General features: G+C 42.0%; 1 protein-coding gene and 1 non-coding gene across 2 annotated transcripts; both read right to left on the bottom strand.

The window, feature by feature from the left end:
- Positions 1-1464: 1464 nt before the first annotated feature.
- Positions 1465-20585, bottom strand: LEMD1 (LEM domain containing 1). The gene is made up of 7 exons (XM_065591518.1): positions 20375-20585; positions 12121-12292; positions 11670-11795; positions 8628-8701; positions 6871-7795; positions 4885-4973; positions 1465-3031 (listed from the first exon to the last, which is right to left on the bottom strand). Exons 2-5 carry the CDS (start codon positions 12272-12274, stop codon positions 7517-7519), a joined length of 633 nt encoding a protein of 210 aa, XP_065447590.1. The 5' UTR covers positions 12275-12292; positions 20375-20585; the 3' UTR covers positions 1465-3031; positions 4885-4973; positions 6871-7516.
- On the bottom strand, positions 20131-20202 carry TRNAW-CCA (transfer RNA tryptophan (anticodon CCA)). Its single transcript has one exon. It is a non-coding gene; the product is annotated as a tRNA-Trp (tRNA).
- Positions 20586-25932: the final 5347 nt, after the last annotated feature.

Here is a 25932-nt window from a genome sequence, read left to right as displayed (position 1 = left end):
CAGCACCGAACATAGTAGCCCAGCAAACCAAAAATTAAGAAATAAATACCCACCTATATATACACTTGCCCTTGCAGGACCTAGATCAAGAAATATCACCTAGTGAGGGAGAGGGCATTGCATGCTAACATTTTTCTCATGAGTAGATGGCAGCAGGAGAAGCAAGAAGCACGTAATGTCCAGAGCAGTGGTTCTCAACCTATTTACCATTGTGGGCTGTATATGCAGCTCTGTGTGTTACGTGGGCTGCATCCACACAATATATATAGTAGCTGTATGGCCCGGAGGATGTCACATGGGCCACAGCTATGTGCTGATTGGGCCACAAGCAGCCCGCAGGTTGAGAACCACTGGTTTAGATGACGGACAAGAGTAAATTCACTAGCTTCTTTGCATTAACCCAGTGGGGGAAGCGCACGGACAGGCCCCACAACATGTTCCATGGTGTTAAGCAGCTAATGCCAAGAGACAGGAAGTCTGGTTAATATTGCTTCTTCCTAGTGCATTATAAACTTAATTGATCTGCTGGTAATGGAGAGGAACAGGCTTTAAAAGAACTTGCAGACAAAAGTAACAAAATTTGATGTTCATGTGAACTACCCATTCAACATACAACTCTCTCCAGTGCAACATCCTTTGTATTTCCATGAAGACTATCATGTAAATCCAGCACATAGGTTGGTGTGGTCTCAGATCACATCTAGATGCTGGGAAAATGACAGGTTCTCTTCAAAGCACTTGTGGGCTTGTCTACAAGAGAGTTCACGGTAAGCTAGGGTGCAGATTGAAACAGGAGTAGATTAAAGCGCATTAAACTGTTTGTGTGCTTCAGAAAAGTGCACATGGACAGTCAGTGCACAGCAGCCTAGTGTGAGCTAGATTCACACCCCAGTTTGCCACAAACTCAGTGTTCATGTAGACAAGCCCTGTACTGCATTACCCCGTATTCAGAACTTATCTCAAAACCAAGGTAAGTTTTGAAAGTATCTGTAGAGGCAAAAGAAAGTTTCTCAGAATATGCAGGAAAAAGGGAGACAATAATACCTAGCTCTTTTCATCACATAAAAAGCACCAAACTTTCTGAATGTAAGAGGACAAAATTTAAAGCTAGTTGCTTAGGCCAAACCAGTTCTACCAGAGGCAATATATTTTACAACTAAGACAGATTTTGGGAACACAAAAGTTGCCATACTAGCTCAGAACAGTGGTCCATTGAGGCAGATATGCCAAAAAGCAGAATACTAGCTGCTTCAGAGGAAGATTTAAAACCCTTATAGAATAGGGTGTACAAACGACATCTCCCATTCTCCATCCTAAATAACCAGACCTAAGCAACCAATTTCAGCTGGAAAATACAACACAAGATTTAGAGACGGGAACTGAGTGACAGCTAGATCGCTGCTTATGTGCCCCTGCTGTCAAAGGCTGAAATCACAAGGTGGGGATTTGAGGAGGGAAACTGACTTCATATCACAAGGCTCTTTATTTAACATTGTAGCAATTGCACTTAAAATAACTTGGTACTTACACAACAATCTGAAACAGTTAAGTGTTTCCATGTAAATACAAAACCATGCAAAAATAGCACCTTCCAGCTTTCCTTGCATTTACTATATTGAAAGATGGCTTTTTTCAAAGCAGCTAGCATTTTAGAACATGCAACTCAGAATACAGTGGCAGAATTTTCTGAGGCAGTGGAATTATACACAACAATTGTAGGAGTCAAGCCCTTTCTCCTTGTTACTAGTTATCCGTTTAGGAAAGAGATAATCCATTACCTCACATTGAAACTTTATCCAAGATTTTAGGTGAGGGTATCAGACACAGTCGTAAAGTGATTTGCTGATATCTTAGGCTAAATGAAATGCCTTTAAGAATTAGAAGAGACCATTCAATATCTTATGCCATTAATTGACTACATGAGTAGACTTAAAATTAACCACATTTCATAAGGCTTTGGTGATGTGTTAGGGTCAAGCCCGAAGTTCAGAGTTCTGTGTTTTTCCTACAAGAGCTGCGGACATTAAATGCTCTCAACTTGGTCCTGGCAGGTAAAAAGAAATTATTTTCATTTACTGTTTTAAAGCATCTTAATTTTTACAGCATCGTAACTTGAGTGATTTAGGATCTTATCTGTATTTAAAAAAACAAAAGACAGTTCAACTTTAAAACAGGAGGAAATACATTGCCTCAGAAATGTGCTGACAACCACAGTATCCACTTTTGATACTATCCAGAATCGGAGGAGTGCAGAAGAAAGCAAATTTCCTGTCATAGTTAAGAAACAAGCAGGCACTCCAGGGGGAACCTGAGACTTGCTCCTCATTGTCTGTGGTACCATGATGGCTGTTACATGGCTTGTCAGAGGTGTGCAATTTGTTTTCTAGGTCTCGAGCTAGTGCTTCTCCAATACAAGGGAGCAACAGTTCAATAAAAGAGCATTCATTTTGTGGAAAGACAATGATCCACTGGTAGTTTAGAAAAATGCAACCCCCTTCCGAGTGGATGAACTGATGAATCTGATCATGAGATACATGTCTGTTTCTCCCCCGCTCAAGGTGAGGTGATAAATTGTGAAGCAAGTTGGGTCTCCAAGACTTATGAGCCTCTCTATATAATGAATATTTGACAAAGAAAACTCAGTGACTAATTTTTTTCCTCTGTTGGCCTTTTAATTCACGATCTCAAGAGCTTGTTCACATGTAAGTAGGGAGCAAAAAAGGTGTTTGCTTTGTTTTGTAGTCACTCCTAAATGCTCCCTAGCTGGGTGTCAGGACAGCACTACTATCCTCTTCCTGTGATGAAGTTTGTGAATGGATTGTCTGGGTTGGTCTCCATAGTTACATACACAAAGAGTATGAAAACAAAGATAGCGAGTATAGCAATCCTTATGGGCATCGGTATGATTCCTCGACGGGCCTCCTCCCGCTCTAATGCTGCTGCCTCAAGATTCTCCTTTTCCACCTTGGATTTCTCCACAATATTCTGTGTTGATGGGTCACTCTCTCTCACTGATCTTCTCCTAGCAGGACTGTGAAAAGGATGGTAAAGTTTAAGACAACTTTTAAAGTTTAAGACATCCACCGTTACCTTTCAAACTTAAGCACACAGGCTCAGAGAAATATAGCACCAGGGATCAGGCTTCTTGTGATCAAGACCAACTAAAATATAGCCAAAGCTGACGCAAACCTCCATATGATCAAACAAGATCCTTTGAGATTAAACATAATAGGTAGTTTTTGTGAACTGCGTATATGGGGACAGCCAAGGATTGCTTTAAACTCAGGCTGGGCACCCATTGCAGCCAGGAAGTTCATTTTAACACAGCATGGACCAGCATGCCCTTCCTTAATATAGAACTGGAAGGAATACATTCCCAGATGGGCTTTTGCCATATGGTCACTATTTGTTGTGTTAACAGGGACGGTAAAGTGGTATTGGGAAACACTGCATTCTGGTTGGTAGCCAACAGAAGCAAAATCCACAGGTCAGGACTCCTTTTGTTTAATGAGCTGCACTGCAAGATAAGTGCTCCTCCGCAAGGCCTTCTAAGGCAGCAGGAGGAGACAAGTTCTTGTCTAGGAGAAGCTCTAAAGAATTAGAAAGTAGCTTTTTTGCAGAGCTGCAAAGGAAGCTCATACCTAACAGAGAGAAACAGCTAAAAGCCTCTACACTAGTTTCAGTGACTGAGTAGTGAATTTTTTAAACAAAGACGACCGATGTTTAGAATCTGTATGCCGCCCCCCAGATTAAAAAAATTAAGCTGTTCATTTTTATTGTGACACTGATTGGCAGTACCTCTAGTTGCCACTTCAAAGCACTCCAGGAACACAGCCTTTTATCAAAGCTCATGTCTCTTCAAGCAGATATTGGCTGCTGCAAAAAGGACAAGAGACACCAGCTTTTTTTGGGCATTAGAACAGTGCACATCTCTTATTCTAGTCCATTTGGGGTCACGGTTTTCTCTCCTATGAAACTCAGAACAGGGGAGAGTGGATGCTAGTGAATGGCCCAGTGGTTCAATATGGAGTCTCTGTACTACTAATTATTGTATTTTATGTAGCACCTAGTATTTCCAAGCAAGATTGGAACCCCATTGTACTAGGCACTGTACATACACATGAGAGAAACTCTGTCCCTGAAGAGCTTACAGTCTAAACAGACAAGGGTTATCCTCCTCCCTGTTTTATGGATAAAGCAGAGATTAACTGACTTGTTCAAGGTCTGTGGCAAAGCTCAGAACAAAACCCAGATCTCCCAAGTCCCAGTCCAGTGATTTAACCAGTAATCCTTCCTTTCTCACCTCTACATCAATGGCTCAAGTCAGCCCCAGGGGACTAAACATCATCACCATCTTTAAGCTGCTTGGTAGCTTATGTGAAATGAGTTAGCAGGTCTGTGTCTAATTCCTAGGTAAAGAGCGGCCACATCACAAGGGCCGATAAATGGTACTCTTAATGGCACTCAGAAAAAGATCCACTGCGCCATGGAGATTAGACTCTTCTCAGGTAAAAGAGGTTCCCCCCAGTTCAAGGCCCATTGGCTGGGTCATCCAAGAACTTAAATATAGTAACTTGCAACTTCTGCATTCCCCTGGCTAATGCCCCCCCTCTCCTCCCCAACACATTATGGAAAGACTTGACAGCTGAAGAGAATATACATTCTAAGAAGCGGCTGTGTATGTCATGAGCTTTCTGTAGTTCTTTCCTACCTCACCTCAGTGCTGCCTACCAACATTTTTCTGACCAGAGACCTTACCATCCATGGAAGACCCTGGAGGAGTCTCAGCTTTTCAACTGCCAAGGGAATAGGAAGGCAGAGAGGCTATTGATAAGTAGTGCAGTTGTATCAAGTCACTCTTTGTGAATGGCTGAAGAGCATTACCTTATTCCTATGGGAGACCGGGGATCAGGAAACCATGTTTCACCTTGACCATCATCTTTGCCAACTGAGCAACCCGTTGTGTCAGCTGCCTAACAAGAGAAGAAAGTTTATAGTGGGAGATTTAGTAAATAGACTGTATGCAGGATCCTTTACTCCCAACTGCTGAAGACCCTGAACAAGTTGTGGATAATTAAGAGAGTAAGAATATCATCGTTAACTTTTTTGAAGTGAGGATTCATCTTGGTGGATTTACAATGACCAAAAACAAGATGAATGGGAAAGGGCAATTATGTGCCCAGTGCTAGCCTGGAACATTAGCTGTGATCACAAAAGCCGGAAGGAGAGTTGTGCCAGAAACATAATAACCAAATTCTTTGTTTTCTAATAAGAAGCAATTCAGTGAGTGGAAGCAGCCTTCAAATAACTTTGTTTAAAGTGGATATTTCCTCTATTGTGACCAGAAAAGACACCTTGTGAAGGATTTACAGCCACCCAGGAAATTAAGTTTAAAAAAAAAAATAGATTAGTTGCCTGCAGTCTACTCTGTTTAACAAATATTGAGGCCTGTGGAGTATTAGCTGGTGTTCGATAAGTCATTGTGCTCTTGTCCAGCATGATCTTACCCTGCCAAAGAAGCAAGTGATTACAGCTTACTTTAAGTAAATAAATCAACATTCCACAATAAGAAGTACTTTGTATCTGGACATATGATCTAAATCCACGAATTCAATGGCCCATATAAACAAGTTCAATAAAAACCACCCACTGCAATTAAAAAAAAAAAGTGGTTCAGGTAAGAAAGAAATGGAATAATGGGGGAGGGGGAAATGATGGATTTTAAGCTTTTTTGAGCTGTAACACTTAGGGCATTTAGGGCAAATATGAAATTCAAGACTGAATCTGTTCAAAAGATTGCAATGGCACTACTCCAAATGGACCCTGTTTAGGTTGTTGGAAGGCTGACTTATTCACTGATACCAACAAAAAGTGTTCAACTGTGAGTCAACAATTGTTTTTATGGATAAGCTAGGTTTATGGGCTGAAGCACACAATAGGTCTGGTCTAAAGCCCTCAGAATGAAAAAGATAAACAGTGATATATCAACATTTATGTTATCATAGCATCCAAAGGCCTTCATCAGGAGCTGAGACCCACTGTGCTGGTTGCTGTACAAACATAAGGACAGCCACACTGGGGCAGAGCAAGGGTCCATCTAGCCCAGTATCTTGTCTTTGAAGTGAGGTTTTAACTCACGAAAGCTTATGCCCAAATAAATCTGTTAGTCTTTAAGGTGCCACCAGACTCCTTGTTGTTTTTGTAGATACAGACTAACACGGCTACCCCGATACTTGTCTTTGACAGTGGCCAGTGCAGATGCTTCAGACACAATGAAGAGAACAGAACAATTATCAAGTAATCCATCTGATTGTCCAGTCCCAGCTTCTGGCTATCCTCCCTTTAAAGCCATCACAATCTAGTGCCCCAAACTGGCAAAGATGTAGGCGTGTGCTTAACTTCGTGCTCTGTTATAAGACTTTACAGGACCGGGGCCTAAAACAAATTCAACTTTCCTGCACTGAAATCTTGCATAAAGTTGTTAAGTATACATCATACAGTTTCAAGATCATCTCTTGCTGATTTATAAATGCAAAGAAGCATCATTCTGCGATTATTTTCTATTCTTTAAAAGGAGGCATGCAATTGTGTGTGCATTTTGCTTGTTTTAAGAGTCCACCTTTGAGGTAGTGCTACTTTGTCTTAAATTAGGGTAAGGGAAGATTTGTATTAGGGATCAAATGCAAGACCAAGGAAAGGAGTTTTGAAGTGAATGGATAGTGCATTAGGTAGCTAAATGTTATTCAGCGATCCATCATGTGCACCATTTTGCTTTACTATTTGCTCTGGGACACAGTTTTGTGGATAGCACTTTTGGAAGATTTTCTGGAAAAAAGCCAGTTTATTATAAGTTAATTGATGCCAGAGTACCTTTGTCCTACGAGTAGCCTGGGGACTGCTGTCACCTGACCTCTTCTGTCCTTGTGGCCGATGTGCTGGCAACTTATCCTCTGGCAATATTTGCTCTAGCTGTTAATATCCAAGACAGGCATTCATTAATTGGAAGGGTAAACAATCTATGCATAATTGAATACTCTCCTGGTCAAAGCTGCTGTATCAAGGTCAAGAATACGGTGCACAAGAGACTATTCTCTTGCAGTTAACAACCTGCGCTTATCCAAAAAATGACTACTAGTGATTTTTCCATCTGTGACAATAAGTCTACACCTTCATTTGTTGTGCGTCGCTGATTTAAACAAACAAACAAAACAAAAAATAATGTAACCAGGAACCTGGAATCATCTGTGCTTCACACATCAGACATGTAAAGTAGCCCTCAAGATAGAGCAGAAACTGTTGTTAAGGCAAGCAGATATTCGATTGCTACTTATTTTTTAAAGGCCCAATGTAGATGTCTATAATATGGCCCATTTGACAGTTAATGGAACACCTTCATTGACATGGGCCAGTAATTTCACAAGGGAATTATTCTCGTGACTATTTCTAGTATGTAATTTGAACGATGAGGCTTTTCTATATGAACAAGATGCAAATAGGCCAAAGCCGATGTTATAGGTCAACCCCGATCACCAATAACCATTGCTGAAAAGTTAGCGGTAGGTGAAGTAAGAAGCAATGAAGGAACGCTCAGCTGCACTACAGCATGCCTAATAAGAAGCTTTTTCTCATGCAAGTTCATGCATAAAATTTGTGAATTGTTAGGAGCACCAACGTAACCATAAATTAAAATATTGGGAGGGTAGGTACTTTCCTCTGCCACGATCTTGGCAAGACTGTAATCTGCATCAGGTGCTAGGAGTTTCTTGTGGCGTTCTGAAAATTCAGTGTGTGGAGCCTGTAAGAAAAAGAAATCCACAATACTTTTACTGACAGTGATCTTAATTAAAGGTCCATATTTTTCGAATGGCACAATATTGAACTGTTTATTTTACATAGATGGAGCCACCACATCTTAGTATGGTATTTATCACTTAAGCTTTCTTCAAATGCTGCAGGGCAACATCTGAAGCCAATTGTTGTAATTCGGAATTTTTTTTTCTGTAAAATATGAAGAAACTTGAGGAAGGCTTGTCCAATGGTTAGAGCAGTAGCTGGGACTCCGGAGACTCCAGTTAAATTACATGCCTTGCCACAAACTCCCTGTGCAGCCTTGGGCAAGTCACTTAGTTTCTTCTCTGTGCCTCAGTTCCCCATCTATAATGTAAGATGGGGATAATAGCATTTCCCTATAAAAACTTTAGATAAATGGGATGAGTCTGGTCTTAAGATTTATAGGAACTGGTTTTCACACCACTTACAATGGTCACCTTACTTTGTATCCCTTTAAAATCTAAGCTTAAATGTTATTTAACATGCTGAAACACTGGTAATTGAATCAATATTTAATAGCTAATTTTAAGTCGGCATTTATAATTACTTGTGCACTTTGTATATCAGGAAATCAACTTGGCATATTCTTAAACACCCGAGCTGACTGTTTCACAGTAGATTTCCTTGGGCTGTACGGTAGAAGTTGTGCCATAGAAGCATACTATAATTAACTGATTGAAGGTAATTGCTGCATTTGTCAAGAGCTTAATACAAAGAACATCAGGTTCTATTAACTTGAAATTTCCTGCATGTAGCAGCAGCTACATAAAATATTCATGCATTAGTAGGTTACTTACTTTACTGTAGCCAGTGGCACAAGCTGCTGTCACTTTGAAGTCTTTTGTTTCAAGGACTACTTCAGTACTGGTCTCTGAATAAGGAGCGGAAAAACTAATAAGTGAGGCCCTTAAAAGAGTAAATTATGCTGGAGTATCTATGCCTTGTTGCCTGAGTCAACACTTCAAAACAAGAGCTATAGGATGGCCATCTTTAGAAACTGCTTTGCTTAATTATTATCCTGTGCTTTCACCTAGATGCAATGGTGATGGGCAACATACAAATACATAGATGAGAAGTTGCAAAGAGGCAATGTGCCCAAATGCCAGCGGTCTACCTAACAGAGGATTAGATTAAAGTCTTCAGGGGTAAAGGGGTAGGAGAGGTGTCAGAACAGTATTCATATATTGGCAATCACGTCCGGAAAACTAACGAGTAAAAAATTCCTTATCCATTCCATAGCATGATGCAACAGAACCAGGAAAGTGTTTTTTCCTTTAAATTATTTTCACTCAATAGAAAAAGAAGGCTTGTTTGAGCTAGCTATGTTTTTGTTAGGACAGCTGCTATGCTGTCAGATTAGTCCGACGTGCAGCTGTTGGTTTAGTATTTTTCAAAACACTTCTAATCCGCTCAGGATTTTGGAACTCCTTTTTTTCAAAAGCAACAGAAATTGCCCCACCAAACTAGTTGCTTTAAAAAGTTAGCAATTCCTTACAGCCTGTAAAATAAATGAGAGGCTTGGCTATCTCCTTGATGGGAATTTAAAAGAAGGCTTATGAACGATTAAAAAAAAAAAAAAAAAAGCAAAGCTTGGTTTTCAGTTCTATGCAGCTCCCCAAAAAGATCTTCAGGATTGAGCTACTGAACGTTACACTTCTGCCGAGAGAAAACCCTACATTCGTTTTTTCCTCTGAAGAGATTTCCAATTTCCTTGATATTCACAAAGGAGTTAGCATGCCAGATCAGACCACAGGGCCATCAGGTTCAATAGCATGTCAGACAGCGGTCAGTGCCAGATGTTTCAGGGAACCCTGTGGCAGGCAGTCACAGAACAACCTGCCTATAGAATAAATTGCTTCCTAATTCCCACACAGATTGGCTTATGCCCTGAAACATGCCGGTTTACATCTCTTCAGACTTCTAAACGTCTCATTTAACAGTGGATGTTCTCATTTTCCATATAGGACCTGACTCTAAGTTATACCAAGTTAGGGGCCAATTTAGGCCCTTTACAATGTCAGAAGCAAATCCTCAATAAGCATTATGATTGTTTACACCAACTGCGGATTTGCCCCTCAGAGTACTGTAAAGAGGTATTAGTGTAATAATAATAGTCCCTTTTTATAAAAATCTAGCTAAGATCTCAGGCCTGGTCTATGCTACAGAGTTAGGTCAATGTAAGGCAGCTTACGTCGCCTTAACTCTAAAAGCATCAACAGTAAAATTTAGTTCCCACCGACTTAACTCACCCACTACACCTACTTAACTCCACCTCCACGAGAGATGTAGTGCTTAGGTCAATAGTCAGGTTGACGCAGTGTCAGTGTAGACACTGTGTTGCTTACATTGACAGTTGCTGCCTTTCAGCAACTGTCCCACAATGCCCCATACTGGCAGTTAAATCGGTGCAAGTACTCCTGGTAAGGATGCGCACCACTGACACAAGGAGCATAGAATGGACGTGTAAAACAGATTCAATTACTGCAGTGGCTGCATGTCAATGTAACTTAGGTCAACTTAATTTTGCAGCACAGACTTGCCCTCAGACTCAATATCTTGTGACACTGAGTTACAAAGGTTAGCTGTGCATCATGTAAACAAGTGTTTCCTTTAATGAACTGAATATTGATAACCATTCAGTTGCATTCATTTGTTCTGTGTTTGTCCAGAGCCTAGCACAATGGGGTTCCGGTCCATGACTAGGGTTCTTGGGCCTCTCACCAATACAAATAATTCTATGTCCCTAATTTACCTTCTCAAAACTCTTGTTCTGTACGCCTTGACTGTGTCTCCTTATTTCTCTCCTCTTCAAACTGACCAGTCCCAGTGTTTTCAGCATGAGAGGAGATTGAAGATGCCATCCAAAAGCCAAGGCAACTTATTTTCTATTTGTGTAATACATGCAAGTCCTGCAATGTGCGTGGTTTATTTGGGTTACATGGCCCAGATCTGAATTTTTTTTTTCTTTACAACACCCAGGGACATTTGCTGCTGAATCCGTGTTTTATAGCATTTTTAGTTTTCCATCTCAGAGCAGAGTCAGCCTACAACTCTACTGACACTGAATAAACCAAGTGCCATTATAGTTTTGGTTTAAAAAATAAAATCATACCAAACAGTATGGAGGAGGCGCACTTGATAATGAATTGCAAGATGGGGATTGGTGGAGTGGAAGACAGCAAGAGGTGATAAAACAGTTTTAGACCACAAACCCATTAAGCCACACGAAAGTAAGAATAGGTGAAATCCAGGCCCCACTAAAGTCAATGACAAATCCCCCACTGACTTCAATCGGACCAAGATTTCACCCCATGATTCTATGAGGAGCACAATATGGAAGGGACAAAAGGGATTTGACCTAAGAAATTGCTCTGGAGTTTGGCTGCAAAGACTCACAGAACTATTGCAGCAAGATTACTTTCCTTCCTAAAAAGTCACCATTGAGATACTTTTGTTTATCAGTAACATTTAAAATAATTTCAGACAGGTGGATTAACTATCTACCCAGGGATTTAGGTCGGATTTACTGCACCGGTCAGGGGTATGGATTTTTCATATCCCAGAGTGATGTAATTATGATTACCTAATTTTCTAGTGTAAACCAGGCCTTAGGAGCATGAGTCTCAATGGGATTTGTGCTCCTAAATCACTTAAGGCCAGATTTTTGAAGTGCTCAAAGATGCAGATAGGCCTAACTCCCATTGAAATTAATGGAAAATAGGTTCCTAGGCAACACAGAAAAATCTCACATGGTAATACTAAATGTTCTCAAACATACAAAGTATTAAGATTGATAAACTGACACTTAATTTCTGCATCCAAAAAGTTTACTACTATACCTTTTTCTTCCTCACTCTCTGAGCTCCGATCAAGACCTCCACTTTCCTTTGGCTTGCCACATAATCCTTGTGGACGTGGATTCACCAACTGCAGTAGTTTATTCTCATAAAGAGTCCTTGTAGAAGCTAAAATAAGCAGTTCAGAATACAAGGGGATTAATAACAATTGGTTTGCTGTGCAAATAGTTTTATTGTTTGAAAATCTGGTCCTAAATTTCAGGGATTTTACAATGAGCTCAGGACCCAGCAACTCCAGTTGAGAACAAGTGCTGAGCACATCATTTAGGTGCTTAAACGGGAGCTGAGCTCTTTTGAAAACTCAGGCCTTCGTTTTTTTGTCTTATGTTTTTGAGTTGGGTTGAGACCCAATTTCTCACTTTAAAGACACTTTAGATTAGATTCTACTTCCCCATCTGTTCCCAATCAGAACCATAATTAATTTGAAGCATACGTAGTATTGGTCCAGGCTCGGCACCGTACATGAGAAGTTTTTCCTGCAATTCATTGTCACTCAGTAGTTTAATGCTGATTTCATCTGTTGTGTCTTGATCTCGGTTTTCTTGTTCTTGCTTTTCTAACAACACACCAACAGTAACCTGGGCCATCTTTTCCAACAGCAGAATCTTTGGAATAAGATACAAGAATTCACCATGAAAGCTAAGTACAGTACAAAGGCATCTTTAAGCATTTATCCTGTTGCTCTGCAAATCCTGTTTTATCTAAATATATAGAAGTGATTAATAAACTGGAATAGTTATATTCGGGTTTCCTGCCACTGTTGGAATGTTTCCAAGTGCCTCACTATTCCATCACAGATTTCAGTATCTACAGATTTAGAGCTTTCATACAAAGTTAGGTGGCAAATGATAGGTAACAAATTATATTTAATTGACAATTACAGCTAAGTGGAACAAGAGATGGTATGCTCAAATTTCAGAGGAGGCTTCCGGAAATGAAGTAAAGAGACCTTTTGTGCGTGCGTGTATAGAGAGAGAGACCAATAATTACTAAATCCCTAGGCCTATATGCAACATGTTTAGAAAAGTACTTTGAGTATCCCTTTATAGTTCAGATGTTTGCAGTATCAAGAGTTTGGGAACCATTTCTCCTCCTTCCCTCTCCCCCAACCTCCCGATCCTGCCTTCTTCACTGCTTTGTCTGTCATGAATGCTCTAGAAATATGGTTTTGTTAACTTGCTTTCCTTTTGCTGGCTGTCTCTGCAGCAACCTAAAAATATTGTATCATTATTCAGTTTATGTTTGTAGTGATGGAGAAGTGTCCCTTTCAGGCCTGCCACTCTATTCAAGTTGTATGTATTTATGTATGTAGATTTAATAGTCTTCAGTAAAGCTTCTAGAGCTAAGAGGCAGATTGCCCATGCCTATATGACCGAAGGGAAAGACTATAAGATCTGCAAGTCAAAGCTATGCTTTGTCTGGGTTATATTAATAAGATAGGTTATTTTCAAGTACCAGACTGACATTCCCACAGCACATTTCCATATATATTACACAGACTAAATGAATCATTTCTAGCACAAAAATACTGTGCATGACTGCATGCAACAGCTGCTCTTCCACGCCTTGGTCTCTTGTGCCCTGGTTTGGATTATAACAGGTGCCTTTCTGATTGGAAGAGAGTCTGTAGAGATCCAGCTATTTTAAAGGGGCAAAAGCATTGCCTAAAGCCACGCCTCTTTCACTCGCTTCTCCTTCCCTTTAGTGGGAAGAAAAGGCTTAGGAGCCAGCCAGTCTATGCAACTTTTCAGATTGTGTCTGGGACCCACTCTACCTTGACAGAACAACTAGAGAAGATCTAATTAAAGTGGTTTCATTCTATTTGCTTGGCTTCTGTGTCCATCTCCCCATCGGTCTAATGCCTCACAGGGATGTTGTGAGGTTTAATTCATGAATGTTTACAAAGCCCTAGGGGATTCACACATGGAAGGTGCTATAGAAGGGTGATGTTTTATATAAGCAGAACACTGTATTCATCCGAGCACTTGATTTTTTCAATCTACCCATAAATGTCAGAATGAAGTCTTAGAAGCAATACAGGAAACACTGGCAGACAAGTCCACATATTGTTGATAGAACAGACATCTGTGGTGCACTTTCATATGCCTTTATTATTTATTGACTGTCATCAGCATATGAGATGCTCTGCAAGACAGAAAAACAGTCCTCAAACAGTTTTCAGTTTGGAGCAGACAGTCCAGTTTTTAATCTCAAGATTAGTTGACAATGCATTAGAATTAGGTTATTCCAAATACATAAATTCTACACTTGTTTACCAAACATCTTAAAACATTCAACCAAACCGTAATGCTTTGCATCACGGGAAAATAGTCAGACATCAATTCAAGTTCTCACTCTGCTTATTTATGATTTGAGACTTGAACTTAACGATACGTTGTCCAGGATCACTCACTTCTACCCATCATTTACCAGAGATTGGTTAATATTGCAGTGACTATTACTGCAATATAATTACATATTACAATATGATCAAAGCCAACCTTAAATTGACACTCTGCTAGTGATTTGTCACTGTCTAGTTACAAAAAAACCTTCACTAGCCAGGTTTGTAGACTTTTATCCTGTAACATTAGCTAATTCAAAACCCTGTCACCTCAACAGAATTTTTATTTTAATAGTAAACAAAGCATCTAAAAAAACCATACTCAAAGATTGTAGCAGAGTTTTACCCAGAGCTTGTCTACACACAAGTTGCACCAGTTTAAAAACAGATTTGGTTAAACCAGTACAAACCCCACTGTGGGCACTTAGTTAAAATGTACAGGTCCAAGCTCAACTGACATAAAACTAGGTTTAAATTGACACAAAATTGCCCCAGTTTAACATCACACCAGTAGCTAAATGGATTAAACTTTGTGTTTAAATCAGGCCTCAGTAACATTAAGAGCAGACTTTCTGTCTAGTTCTAGAATTCTATATTTAGACTGGGATTTTCAAGGCAGCATAAGGGAGTTAGGCATCCAACTGCTGATTTCCAATGGGAGCTGAACACCTAACACTTGGCCCCACCATAGATCTTTTTATTAAAGAACATATTTGATCTCGAAGAGGTTTTAAAAATTAGATTAATTGTACCTACAAGTGTCTAATGAAAATTCTAGAACAAAGACCCTAATGGGTCATCTCAGATACCTTGCACTCATTTTTTTCCATGCAGGGAGCCAGTCAACCAACTATATTTAAGCATAGTTTAACAAGTCTCTTATCTCTTGGCTGAAGCCCAGGATACAAAATCAACTCAAGCCTTAATTTCTCTGTAGTGAAAAAGAAATTTTCTAAATGATCTACACATTTTTACTACAAAGTACATGATTTTACAAGAACTAAGTCTAGATATTTTATGTCACTGTTTCACGACGTATTTGTGCCTCAAAATTCATCAGCCTTTTTTTTGGTGTGTGTGGGGGGGGGGGGGTTAAAAAAAGAAGGTATCTCCAAAAAGACCCATTTCAATTTAAAATGAGGGTGTCTCATTTCCTAAGGCTGAATCTACCCTGGTCAAAATTACGATCGGTCACTCTCCACTGGGACAGCTCTACTGATGGGAATTACAGATCCCTCTTATGCCAGGTTAGAAACAGTCTTGGAGATTGTTCTGATATTCCAAACAAATTCACTTACCCCCTCACATGATCTTATGAAATTCTGACTCTGTAATTAAAACAGCTACCGATGTTAAAAAGGACTTCCTCGTTCTAAAAGCCCAATGCCCCTGCTCTTCATGCCCAGAATAAAGACTCTAGTGATTTATCTGTGACATCATTAATTTCCATGGTAATAGACTGGTGTCAAACCAGATTGTGACTTCACTGCAGGTTCATTACAAGGAGGAATTTTGCTGGGAAGAAGAAAAGCCAATCTATTATGGCAGAAGGCAAGTAAATACATATGGGGAAAGCTAATCCGTGATAGATATTTATGGAAGTGATACTTCAAAAGAACATCTGTGATGTCTACAAAGTTCTAGGAGCTATAGTACACGGACAGAGCAGCAGAAATGCTAGTGTTTTGGGGGTCGTAGAGGCATCACGCTATGGAAAAGGAAAGAGATACTCTGTCTATCCCACTCAGTTGAGAGCATGACTAGAATACTGCATTCACTTCTGGACACCTCAGTAGTAGAAGGGATTAGTTACAGTCCTTGACTAAAGGATACTGTATATTAATTACTAAGACAAAAGATAATTCAGAAGAGCAACAAAAATAATGAGTCTGGAGTGATTTATTTATGAGGCAAGATTAAGAGCACTAAATATGTATAGCTGAATGAGACAATGTTAATGAAAACTTCCTATAGAGGAGATCAACTACACTGTAGAAGTCTTCCCAGAGAATTGGGGGGGGGGGGGGAGCCATTGCTTGAAATGCTTAGGACAAGACAAAAATCTGGTCAGACTGTAGGGAACATGCCTGCACACTATGATGCACCTAGAAGTCACCGGCTGATAGGTATTTTAAGAATGACGTTATTAGAGTTCTGTGTTCCAGTTCATTTTAAAACATTAGGGCAGCAAATAGTTAGACAGCGAGCCATTTTAAAGTTCTGATATTCGCTCAGCCATTGTATTAACCAAGCTCACTGGAGGTGGCTAATATTAAACAATATTTCTTCAGATGTTTATTCCCTACCACAGACAGGCCTCATAACAATCTGTCCTTGGCCCCTAGAATAACAAAGCTATAAATTAGTATTTACTAAGTACCTGGCATGTTTCAGCTAGTTTAAAGCAAGAAACACCCCCCTCTGCCCATTATAGGAAAATTATTCTGCTAGCACTGGGGTACATATTTAAAATCCTTTATCTAGCTTTGTATTATACTATGCACCTTTCACTAAAGGCATAAGTAAAAATAGGATTCCCTTAGAATGCCACATGTTTCAAAGAAAGAACATGTTACAAGGAAACAAGAGCTGGGAGCCTTCAGTGATATATCTTGCATTTAGGATTAAAACATGACTAACAATTATCTTAACTGTGTTCAGTTCCCGTTCCATGGAAGCCACATTCCATTTAAATACAAGTGCAACCTGAAAAGGGTGAGCGTACACATTCACTTAATCTACAAATACATTATTTTAACAAAGGAGTCAGCCAAACTGAATGAACAGCATTTCAAATGGCTATCTGCCAAAGCCTATTTCCATAAAGATCTCAACAGTTAACTAGCAGCAGAAAACTGAAAGTGCTGTTTTTCAGTCATTTTTATGCATAAACATACAACTCTTTACTAGATCATCCATTTGAAGAGATGCTATTTACCTGCCTCAAGTTTCCCCGTGACACTTGATTTTGTGTTTTAGTTGCATGTTGGGGGTTGCGGAGGGACCCTCCGCAACCCCCAACATGCAACACAAAATCAAGTCCGTATATTTGGTTATCAGAGTCAATGTGGCAAGGATATATGACATTCAGCCCCACAAAAGCTAGGTTTAGACTTAATTCTAGATCTTGTAGTCATATGAATGATTTTAATATAGCATCTTTCATTCAGAGAACTCTTAATCAAGGCTTTTGGAATTATTGGTTTTGTCCATCAACTTTCTCTTAATTTAAAAACCATCAAGGAGGACAGTACACTGGATTAAACGGGAAATTCAACTTCAGCTCTTTTTAGTCAGAAATTATTTTTCTAAATAAATAGAAATTGAGGAAACAGATAAGCTCAAAACAACTTTTGGTTGCAGCGAGATTTGGTGAACAATCTAGTCATAACAAAAGCCATCTAAGGAAAAGAGACTGAACATTTAACTGAACAGTAGAGCACTAAAGACCAAGGTTAAAGGAAATTCAGGTGTACAAAATAAAACCTCTTGAAATGAAGGTTTAAAGGGTTACAATTCAAGAGCACTCAAAAGCTTTTTCTATTGTGAAATAGACAACACTTTTATAAGGCCATCTGTTGCTTCCCAATCCAAAATAGTTTGAGTAACCAAGTGCATATGTCACTTTCCAAGCTACCATGACACTGCAATGTCATCATGACTAAATTAAAAAAGGGCATTATTAGGTAAAATTAGTTCCAAAAATTGGGTTAGCAATTGTTTGTTCCAGGCAACTACTGATTGAATGACTTTCCAAAAAGCGGCTTAACTGTGTCATGTCATAGAACTGTCTAATGATCTAGTAGTTACTGGTGCATTTGTCTTGTTTACCTTTCTCAGAGGTTACTGTTCTGGAGAGATGCGGAGTACTCACAGCTCCCACTGAAGCAAATGGTGGGTGCAATTGCTCAGCATCTCATGATCACATGAGACTATGCTCAGTACATTGAGAAGAATGGATAACATTTTCAACATTGTCAAAAGCAGTTAGAGACTCACTATCAACTTTAAAAAGCCTACTCTGCCTGAAAGTGTTTTTCCCCCACTGTCCTTACGAGAAACACCTAAGAATCCTATAAACTGAAAGATGAGAGCAAAATATCCTTCTCAACACTGAGAATGTTTGCTTTATGCATCTGACAGCAGCACTCTATGTAGAGATTTTCTCTGTTTCCCCAATTATAGTCCGTTTCCTCTGTTATATTTATGAGGGTATTTCATACAGCAAAGAGAACAGAATTTTAGAAATCAGAAAGCGTGGTTGTGAAGCTGTACGCATTGGCAGAGGAACTCAGAGGTAGGTGCAATAGTTGAAAACAACCTCAGATTTGTTTTTTGTTTTTTTAAGTTGGCTAGATTTATTGGTAGTTGATGTTATCAGGCCCCAAATTTAGATTTGTGGAGGTTTGGGTTTTGGTTTTTTTTTGTTGTTTTTGAAAAAAAAAAAAAAAAAAAAACACACTTTATACCCACCCTACCTCCTCCTGACTTTTAAGTGTTAGTAAAACAGCTTTGTTGGGATGTAAACATCCTCTAATTGTTTGTAACTTAAGCACTGTAGCCATAAATTTCTGCATGATAACCAGAGTGAAACTAACTAGTAGAATTCAATTAAAGGGAAAAAAGGAGAAAAATAAATCAAACACTGATTGTTTCAATTTAACCTTTGGTGTAATTTATATAGGCAAATGAGGCTCACCCCCCATCCCCATGTAATTTTAACCCAGTAGTGTCAGTTTACTTTGCTTATGTAGTTTGCATCTTAACACAACTGTGAATTATAAGAAATGCTGCACAAGCGCAGTGTTTAACCAATAATCATAAGTACTTGTCTAGGATTTACATCTATAATGATCCCCCTTTTCAAGTTGATTTTGCGGAGACTAAAGAAGACTGCCATAGGAATATATGCCAGAACTGTGTCATGTACATAGTGTTTTTAAAAGGAAGAGGAAGGCATAAAACTCACTCTATCATCCTCACACAGGGGAAGTCACAAGCAGCTAAGCATCTGCATCCAAAGGACAGGAACATACACTCCTCCCCGGGAGCTAAGCAGGAGTGCAATAGCGAACACAAGAGGGGTCCAGCTGCAACAGGATGAAGTAGCAGCTTGCCTGAGGAGGTGCCTTCCAGCCCAACATTTCTGTGGCCTGGTCTACACTAGAAAATTGAGTTGGCTTAACTACATCACACAGAAACAACAAGGAGTCTGGTGGCACCTTAAAGACTAACAGATTTATTTGGGCATAAGCTTTCGTGGGTAAAAACCTCACTTCTTCAGATGCATTCACTCTGTGCATCTGAAGAAGTGAGGTTTTCACCCACGAAAGCTTATGCCCAAATAAATCTGTTAGTCTTTAAGGTGCCACCAGACTCCTTGTTGTTTTTGTAGACACAGACTAACACGGCTACCCCCGATACATCACACAGGGGTGTGAAGCAGGGTTGTTAAACCAACCTATTCCCTCTCCCCATGTAAACAGTGCTAGGGGGAGGGAAGAATTCTGACCGTGACCTAGCTGCTGCCTCTTGGGGAGGTGGATTACCTCTGCAGAGGGAGAATCCCTCCCACAACAGGCCTAAGTAGCATCTACACTGAAAATCTGCAGTTGGGCCACTGCAGTATAGACAAGCCCTATGAGTGGAAGTATACAAAAAAATGCTCCCTGGGGTGACTCCTGCCCAGAGCTCTACCCTGCGGCCCTGCCTCCCAACTGCCCTTTGTTTTAATTTGGAGAATCCTTATCCTTCCCATTATCTCCCTCTGCTTTGGGGGAAACCTCATGCTGTTCCCCCACTGTCTCTAATTGCACCCCCATGCACTATTCCTAGCTTGGGGGATTCCCCATCTTCCTCCATTTTACTTTTAGGGGCACCCCTGCCATGCACCATCTCCTTCTGTTTGATTACAGATACCCCTACCCTTCCCACTTATCGTTACTGGGGGACCCGCAGAGCCCTCTCTAACATTGCCTGTGTTTATGTTTGGGGATCGCCTCCCCTTATCGCACTACACTAGAGCAAACGCCCCCCACCCCTCCTCTACTCTATTTTGTTAAAGGTGTAAAATAAATCCCCCTGCAGGCAGGGGCACCCTGACCCCGACGTGATTCGAACACGCAGCCTTCTGATCTGGAGTCAGACGCGCTACCGTTGCGCCACGAGGTCCCGTCAGTCCGGGCTGGAGCGGCGCTTGAAGAGGCTGTGCGTCTGAGGCCTCCCCGTCACTCTCCCTTAGCGCATGCGTACACTGCCCCAGGAGCTTCCCAACCCCACACCTGAGCCTCTGGCTCTCCCGGCCACCCCGCAGGCTGCTGCGCGCTCTCGTGGTGGCTCTCACCTCGGTCTCCCCGAATGACGCTGAAGGAGACGGCGATAGCTCCCCGCCCTCATCCTCCCACGGGCGAGCCGGCGCCCACCCCGCCGCCTTCAAACCGCCCGCCGGGGCGCCTCGCAGCCAACCACCGCCCGGCCACGCCCATGTGGGCGGTACCAACTCCGTGAGCGGGTGCCTCGGGGGGGGGGGGGAGTCAGCGGGCGCTACCACTCGCCCATGGAGCCATACCACCGACAACCCCGGGAGAGGATCTGTCTCTCTTACTCCGCAGGACTATACCATTCCCATGCAACCTCAGACATAAAGGGACAGGACATGCCCAGCCAGGGTTGGAGCTGTATTAGGTGCACTGAGTTTTCTGAGACATCAGTTCTCAGCTCAAGCTGAAATCTCTGGGTTTAATATTAACTATTATTATTGTTGCATTTAGTATTCTGTAATACTTAAATCACTACTGTACTTTAGCATTTTAATCCCCTTATACATTATCGTAATTAACATTTATTATTACGTATTATTTTAATCACTATCATATTGTATTTATGAATATTTATTTTATTATTTACATTATTATGTCATTGTTATGTATTATTTAATTCTCTGGTTTTGGACCAGTCCATGCACTGAAATGTGCCATGTATGGAGGCCCCTAATCACTGGGTGTGTGCACTGCATGTTTCTTTAATGTCATCCTTCCCTGCATTTCTCCCAGTGAGCGATAAAGGAGTTACAATGGGGAGTGTGGAAACATGTGCCAAAGCTGATACTACTTATTTATATAGCTCCATAGTAAGACATGTAAGAAGGTTGCTGCCCCGAGGTCCCCATCCTTCAGTTCTTACTCAGACAAAATTTCCATTGATTCAAAACAGAAGGCTTCAGCAGTCTGATCCTGCAATCTGTTCCGGTGTGGAATTAATAAGAGTTCAGTGTGTTAAGAGCTGGCAGAATTGGGCCCCAGATTTGTAACATTGCCTTATGGAACTCTCAATTGAAGATTAGCTACCTGAGTCCAAGCTCAGGATGAGATGATGCATTCCAGAAAATTGTCCAACGCACTCAAATCTGAGGTAAGCAGTCCTTGGCCAACGTTTTCTCTCACCTCTCACAGTTGGCCAGTTCACCACGCTGCTGCCTCCCACCTCAGAGGTGGCTGCATTTCAGTGGGGCAATGTATATATAGTTTGTAAAGTGCTTTGGGCTCGTTCATCATAAAAGCTACTCTGTAAAATATTATTATAACAGCAAGTGTTGGCGCTTACTGCTGCTTTTACCATGACACTTTCCAATTCCTTTTTGCATTACTTGATAAGTAACTTTGCACTTATATTTGTCTATCCTGTTACTATTTAGTTACTTATGCTGTCTATTTTGAGCCAAATCCTGCAAACACCACCAGGTGTAGGACAATATTTTCAAAAAGGCTTAGCGATTTTGGGAGCCCAACTTGAGATACCTGATAAGGGTCTGATTTGCAGAAAGCACTGAGCTCTAAAAATTACGGTTCCTCAAGTTGGTCACCCACAAAAAGAGGCACCCAAAATCACTAGTCACTTCTGGAATTGGATTTGGCTACAATGTTTACTGCTGATCCCTACAAGTCCTTATGTACATGCTTAACTTTATCCAAGTGACTAGTCCCATTGCACATGCATAATTGTTTGCAGGATTGGGGCTTTAGATTTTATTCTTCTTGGTGAAGCAACCTTGGGCCCAGTTCTGCTTACAGTTACATTCTTGTACACCTAGAGTAACTCTATTACCTTCAACGGAGTTGGTCCAGAGTTACATAAGTGTATGTGAGATCAGTGATCTTACACGTTGGACTCTTTTATCAGTTAAACTGATTTCCCTTTTCATAATATCCATCTCTTTCTTCTTTCTAATGCAGGATTGTACTATATGTATGAGTATCTCACTCATTCCACTTTTCTCAGTTATCCTGCAAATAATATTATTCTCCCTCGAGCTACATCTTCCTATCAGTAAATTCAAACCCCACTTTAAATGTAAGCCTGTCGTTTCATGTAGTTTGTTGATGAGGCTGGCTACTGTAGAGAGTGGGAGGTGTTACATTGTCTGGTCTGGTTGAAATAATGAGGGGTACAAGAACAAAAAGTGACTCCTGACAGCTGTCTGAAACCTACCCAGACTGGAACTGAGGAATGTCCTATAGGTGGCACCGTCTCACCCTGTCTTTCAGCCTGTCTTCAGCCCACACAGAATCAGGCAATGAAGAATGCGAAAGGAAAATAGCAGAACAAGGCATTCACATATTTATATCAATACTGTCAAAACAGTTATTTTTAAGCTGGGCGCATCTTGCTGCTGATTTAAAACTAAACAGAATGGCTGCATCATTCCTGGAGGAGCTCTGGGTGGTACAAAAGAAAGAACAGACCCCAGACGCCCCAGCATTTGCAGGGTGGGTTGGATGAAAGTCCCCCGATCCAAATCCATGTGTGGGTGGTTCTGGGATAGATCCCAGGCAGAAAGGACCTATTTTTGCAAGTTGTAAGGTGACAGAAATCTCACTGATCTTCTGACATTTACACCATTTCAGGCCACACTCCTGCCCAAGCAGTTGTGATATTTCAGTGCTGTTGAACCCTAACCTAACCCATGGGCCTTGAACACCAAGCCCCAGGCAAATCCAGATCCAAGCCCCATCCATAACAAATCAATTGTCTTTCTCGTTTCAACCTTATTTTTCAAAGGCAATTTCTCAACATCTCTGTCGTAGCTTCCTGTATTGACTGTTTGCTTCTGTATATGTCCGCAGAATGATCTACCTTTCCAGTTGTCAGGGCCATAGGTGCTAGAAGTAGGGGTGCGGGGGGTGCTGCTGCACCCCCTGGCTTGAAGTGGTTTCCATTATATACAGCGTTTGCAGTTTGGTTCAATGGCTCTCAGCACCCCCACTATATAAATTGTTCCAATTTCAGGGCTGTTTCAGTGGGAATCTTTCCATTGACTTGGATAGGATTCAGATCAGGTCACCAGTGCACTGTACAGTGGAGCCTGCACTAAGATTCATCTTTTATAGGCCATCCCCAAGTTCTTCTCACATCACCAAAATTTCTTGTACAATTTACTCAGCCTTTAAAGACCTACCTTTACTAGGTGGCTAGTTTTTGCTGGACCCGTGCCTATAGAGAGATGCAGCACGGACTACTGGATGGTGCAACAAACTGGCACGCAGGAGACTTGCGTTTTAGTCCTGGTTCTGCCACTGGTCCGCTGAGGGACTTTGGGCAAGTCACTTTACTTGCTCTGTGCCTCAGTTTCCCCATCTGTAAAATGGGGATGATGATACTGACCTGCTTTGGGATCTAGATATTTTTATTCTTTGAAACGAGTGACACTTGACAGGATCCTTATTTGTCTTGTACAAGTCCTGCTACACTATTTTTAGCTCTTCTTATTTTTAGCTCGTCACCTTCATATTGGTGCACATAACAAATTTCATGTGGCGGGAATGGGGCCGAGGGGTTTGGAGTATGGGAGGGGGCTCAGGGCTGAGGCAGAGGGTTGGGGTGAGGGCTCTGGGGTGGAGCCAGGGATGAGGGGTTCACAGTGAGGGAGGGGGCTCAGGGCTGAGGCAGAGGGTTGGGGTGAGGGCTCTGGGGTGGAGCCAGGGATGAGGGGTTCACAGTGAGGGAGGGGGCTCAGGGCTGAAGCAGAGGGTTGGGGTGAGGGCTCTGGGGTGGAGCCAGGGATGAGGGATTCACAGTGAGGGAGGGGGCTCAGGGCTGAGGCAGAGGGTTGGGGTGAGGGCTCTGGGGTGGAGCCAGGGATGAGGGGTTCACAGTGAGGGAGGGGACTCAGGGCTGAGGCAGAGGGTTGGGGTGAGGGCTCTGGGGTGGAGCCAGGGATGAGGGGTTCACAGTGAGGGAGGGGGCTCAGGGCTGGCACAGAGGGTTGGGTGCCGGGGGGGGGGGTGAAGGGCTCTGGCTGGAGGTGCAGGCTCTGGGGTGGGGCTGAGGATGAGCAGTTTGTGGTGCAGGCTGCCCCAGGGCTACAGCGGAGAGAGAGGACTCCCCCCATCTCTCTCTCCCTGCAGCAGCACCTCGGCTGGGGGGGAGAGGCAGCAGCTTCGGGGCTGGGGTTGCAGGATAGGTGCCTCTTCCCCAGCCACAGCAGGTCCAGGACAGGGCTGGGTTGGGGCCGGTGGAGGGGCATCTCTCCCCGGGCCGCGGCAGGTCCAGGACAGGGCTGGGTTGGGGCCGGTGGAGGGGCATCTCTCCCCCGGCCGCGGCAGGTCCGGGGCTGGGAGAGAGGCATCTCTCCCTGCTGCAGCCTGGGCGCCTGTGCAGTGCTCAATAGGCTTCTGCGTGGCCACGCAGCTTAGAGGGAACTTAGGTCATCATCTGAGATTGCTATAACCTGAAATATATGGCAGAATGCGGGTTAAACAGAGCAGGAGACATACAGTTCTCTCCCAAGGAGTTCAGTCACAAATTTAATTAACACATTTTTTTTTAATGAGCGTCATCAGCATGGAATCATGTCCTCTGGAAGGATGGTTGAAGCACAAAGGGGTATGCAAATGTTTAGCATATCTGGCATGTAAATATCTTGCAAATGGCGGCTACAGAAGTGCCATGCAAATGCTTGTTCTCACTTTCAGGTGACATTGTAAATAAGAAGCGGGCAGCATTATGTCCCATAAATGTAAACAAACTTGTTTGTCTTAGCGATTGGATGAACAAGAAGTAGGACTGAGTGGACTTGTAGGCTCTAAAGCAGTGTTCTCCAACTTTTTACACTCAAGATCACTTTTTGAATTTAAGGGCAACCCAGGATCTACCCCGCCCCGTTCCTGAAGCCCTGCCCCACTCATTCCATCCCCACCCTCACTCACTTTCACTGGGCTGGGGCAGGAGGTTGGGGTTCAGGAGGGGATGTGGGCTCTGGCCTGGGGCCGAGGGGTTTGCAGTGTAGGTGGGGGCTCTGGGCTGAGCCTGGGGTAGGGAATTGGGGTGCAGGAGGGGACGAGGGGTGCAAGCTCTAGGAGGGAGTTTGGGTGCAGGACGGGGCTCTGGGCTGAGGCAGAGTGTGGGGGTTCAGGAGGGGGTACAGGGTGCTGGCTCTGAGAGGGGGTCAGGGCTGGGCTAGGGGGTTGGTGTGCAGGAGGAGGTTTGGGGTACTGGCTCTGGGAGGGGACAGAGGTTTGGGGTGCGGCCTCCTGCAACTTTCACAAAAAAGAGATTGCACTACAGTACTTGTATGAGGCAAAATGAAAAATACAATTTCTTTATCATTTTTACAGTGCAAATATTTGTAATAAAAAATAATAATAGAAAGTGAGCACGTTGTATTCTGTGTTGTAATTGAAATCAATACATTTGAAAATGTAGAAAAACTTCCAAAAAATATTGAATAAATTTCAATTGGTATTCTATTGTTTAACAGTGCGATTACAAGTGCAATTAGTAGCGATACATTGTTTTAATTGCGATTAATATTTTGGACGTAATCGCGTGAGTTAACTGCGATTAATCGACAGCCCTATTTATTATTTATTATTTGTGTTGCAGTAATGCCTAAAAGCCCTCGTC

Source organism: Chrysemys picta, chromosome 4, assembly GCF_011386835.1.
Source record: "Chrysemys picta bellii isolate R12L10 chromosome 4, ASM1138683v2, whole genome shotgun sequence".
Classification (NCBI taxonomy): Eukaryota; Metazoa; Chordata; order Testudines; family Emydidae; genus Chrysemys; species Chrysemys picta.
The sequence above is the reverse complement of the archived record's forward strand: the minus strand, read 5'-3'. Positions and strand labels throughout refer to the sequence as shown.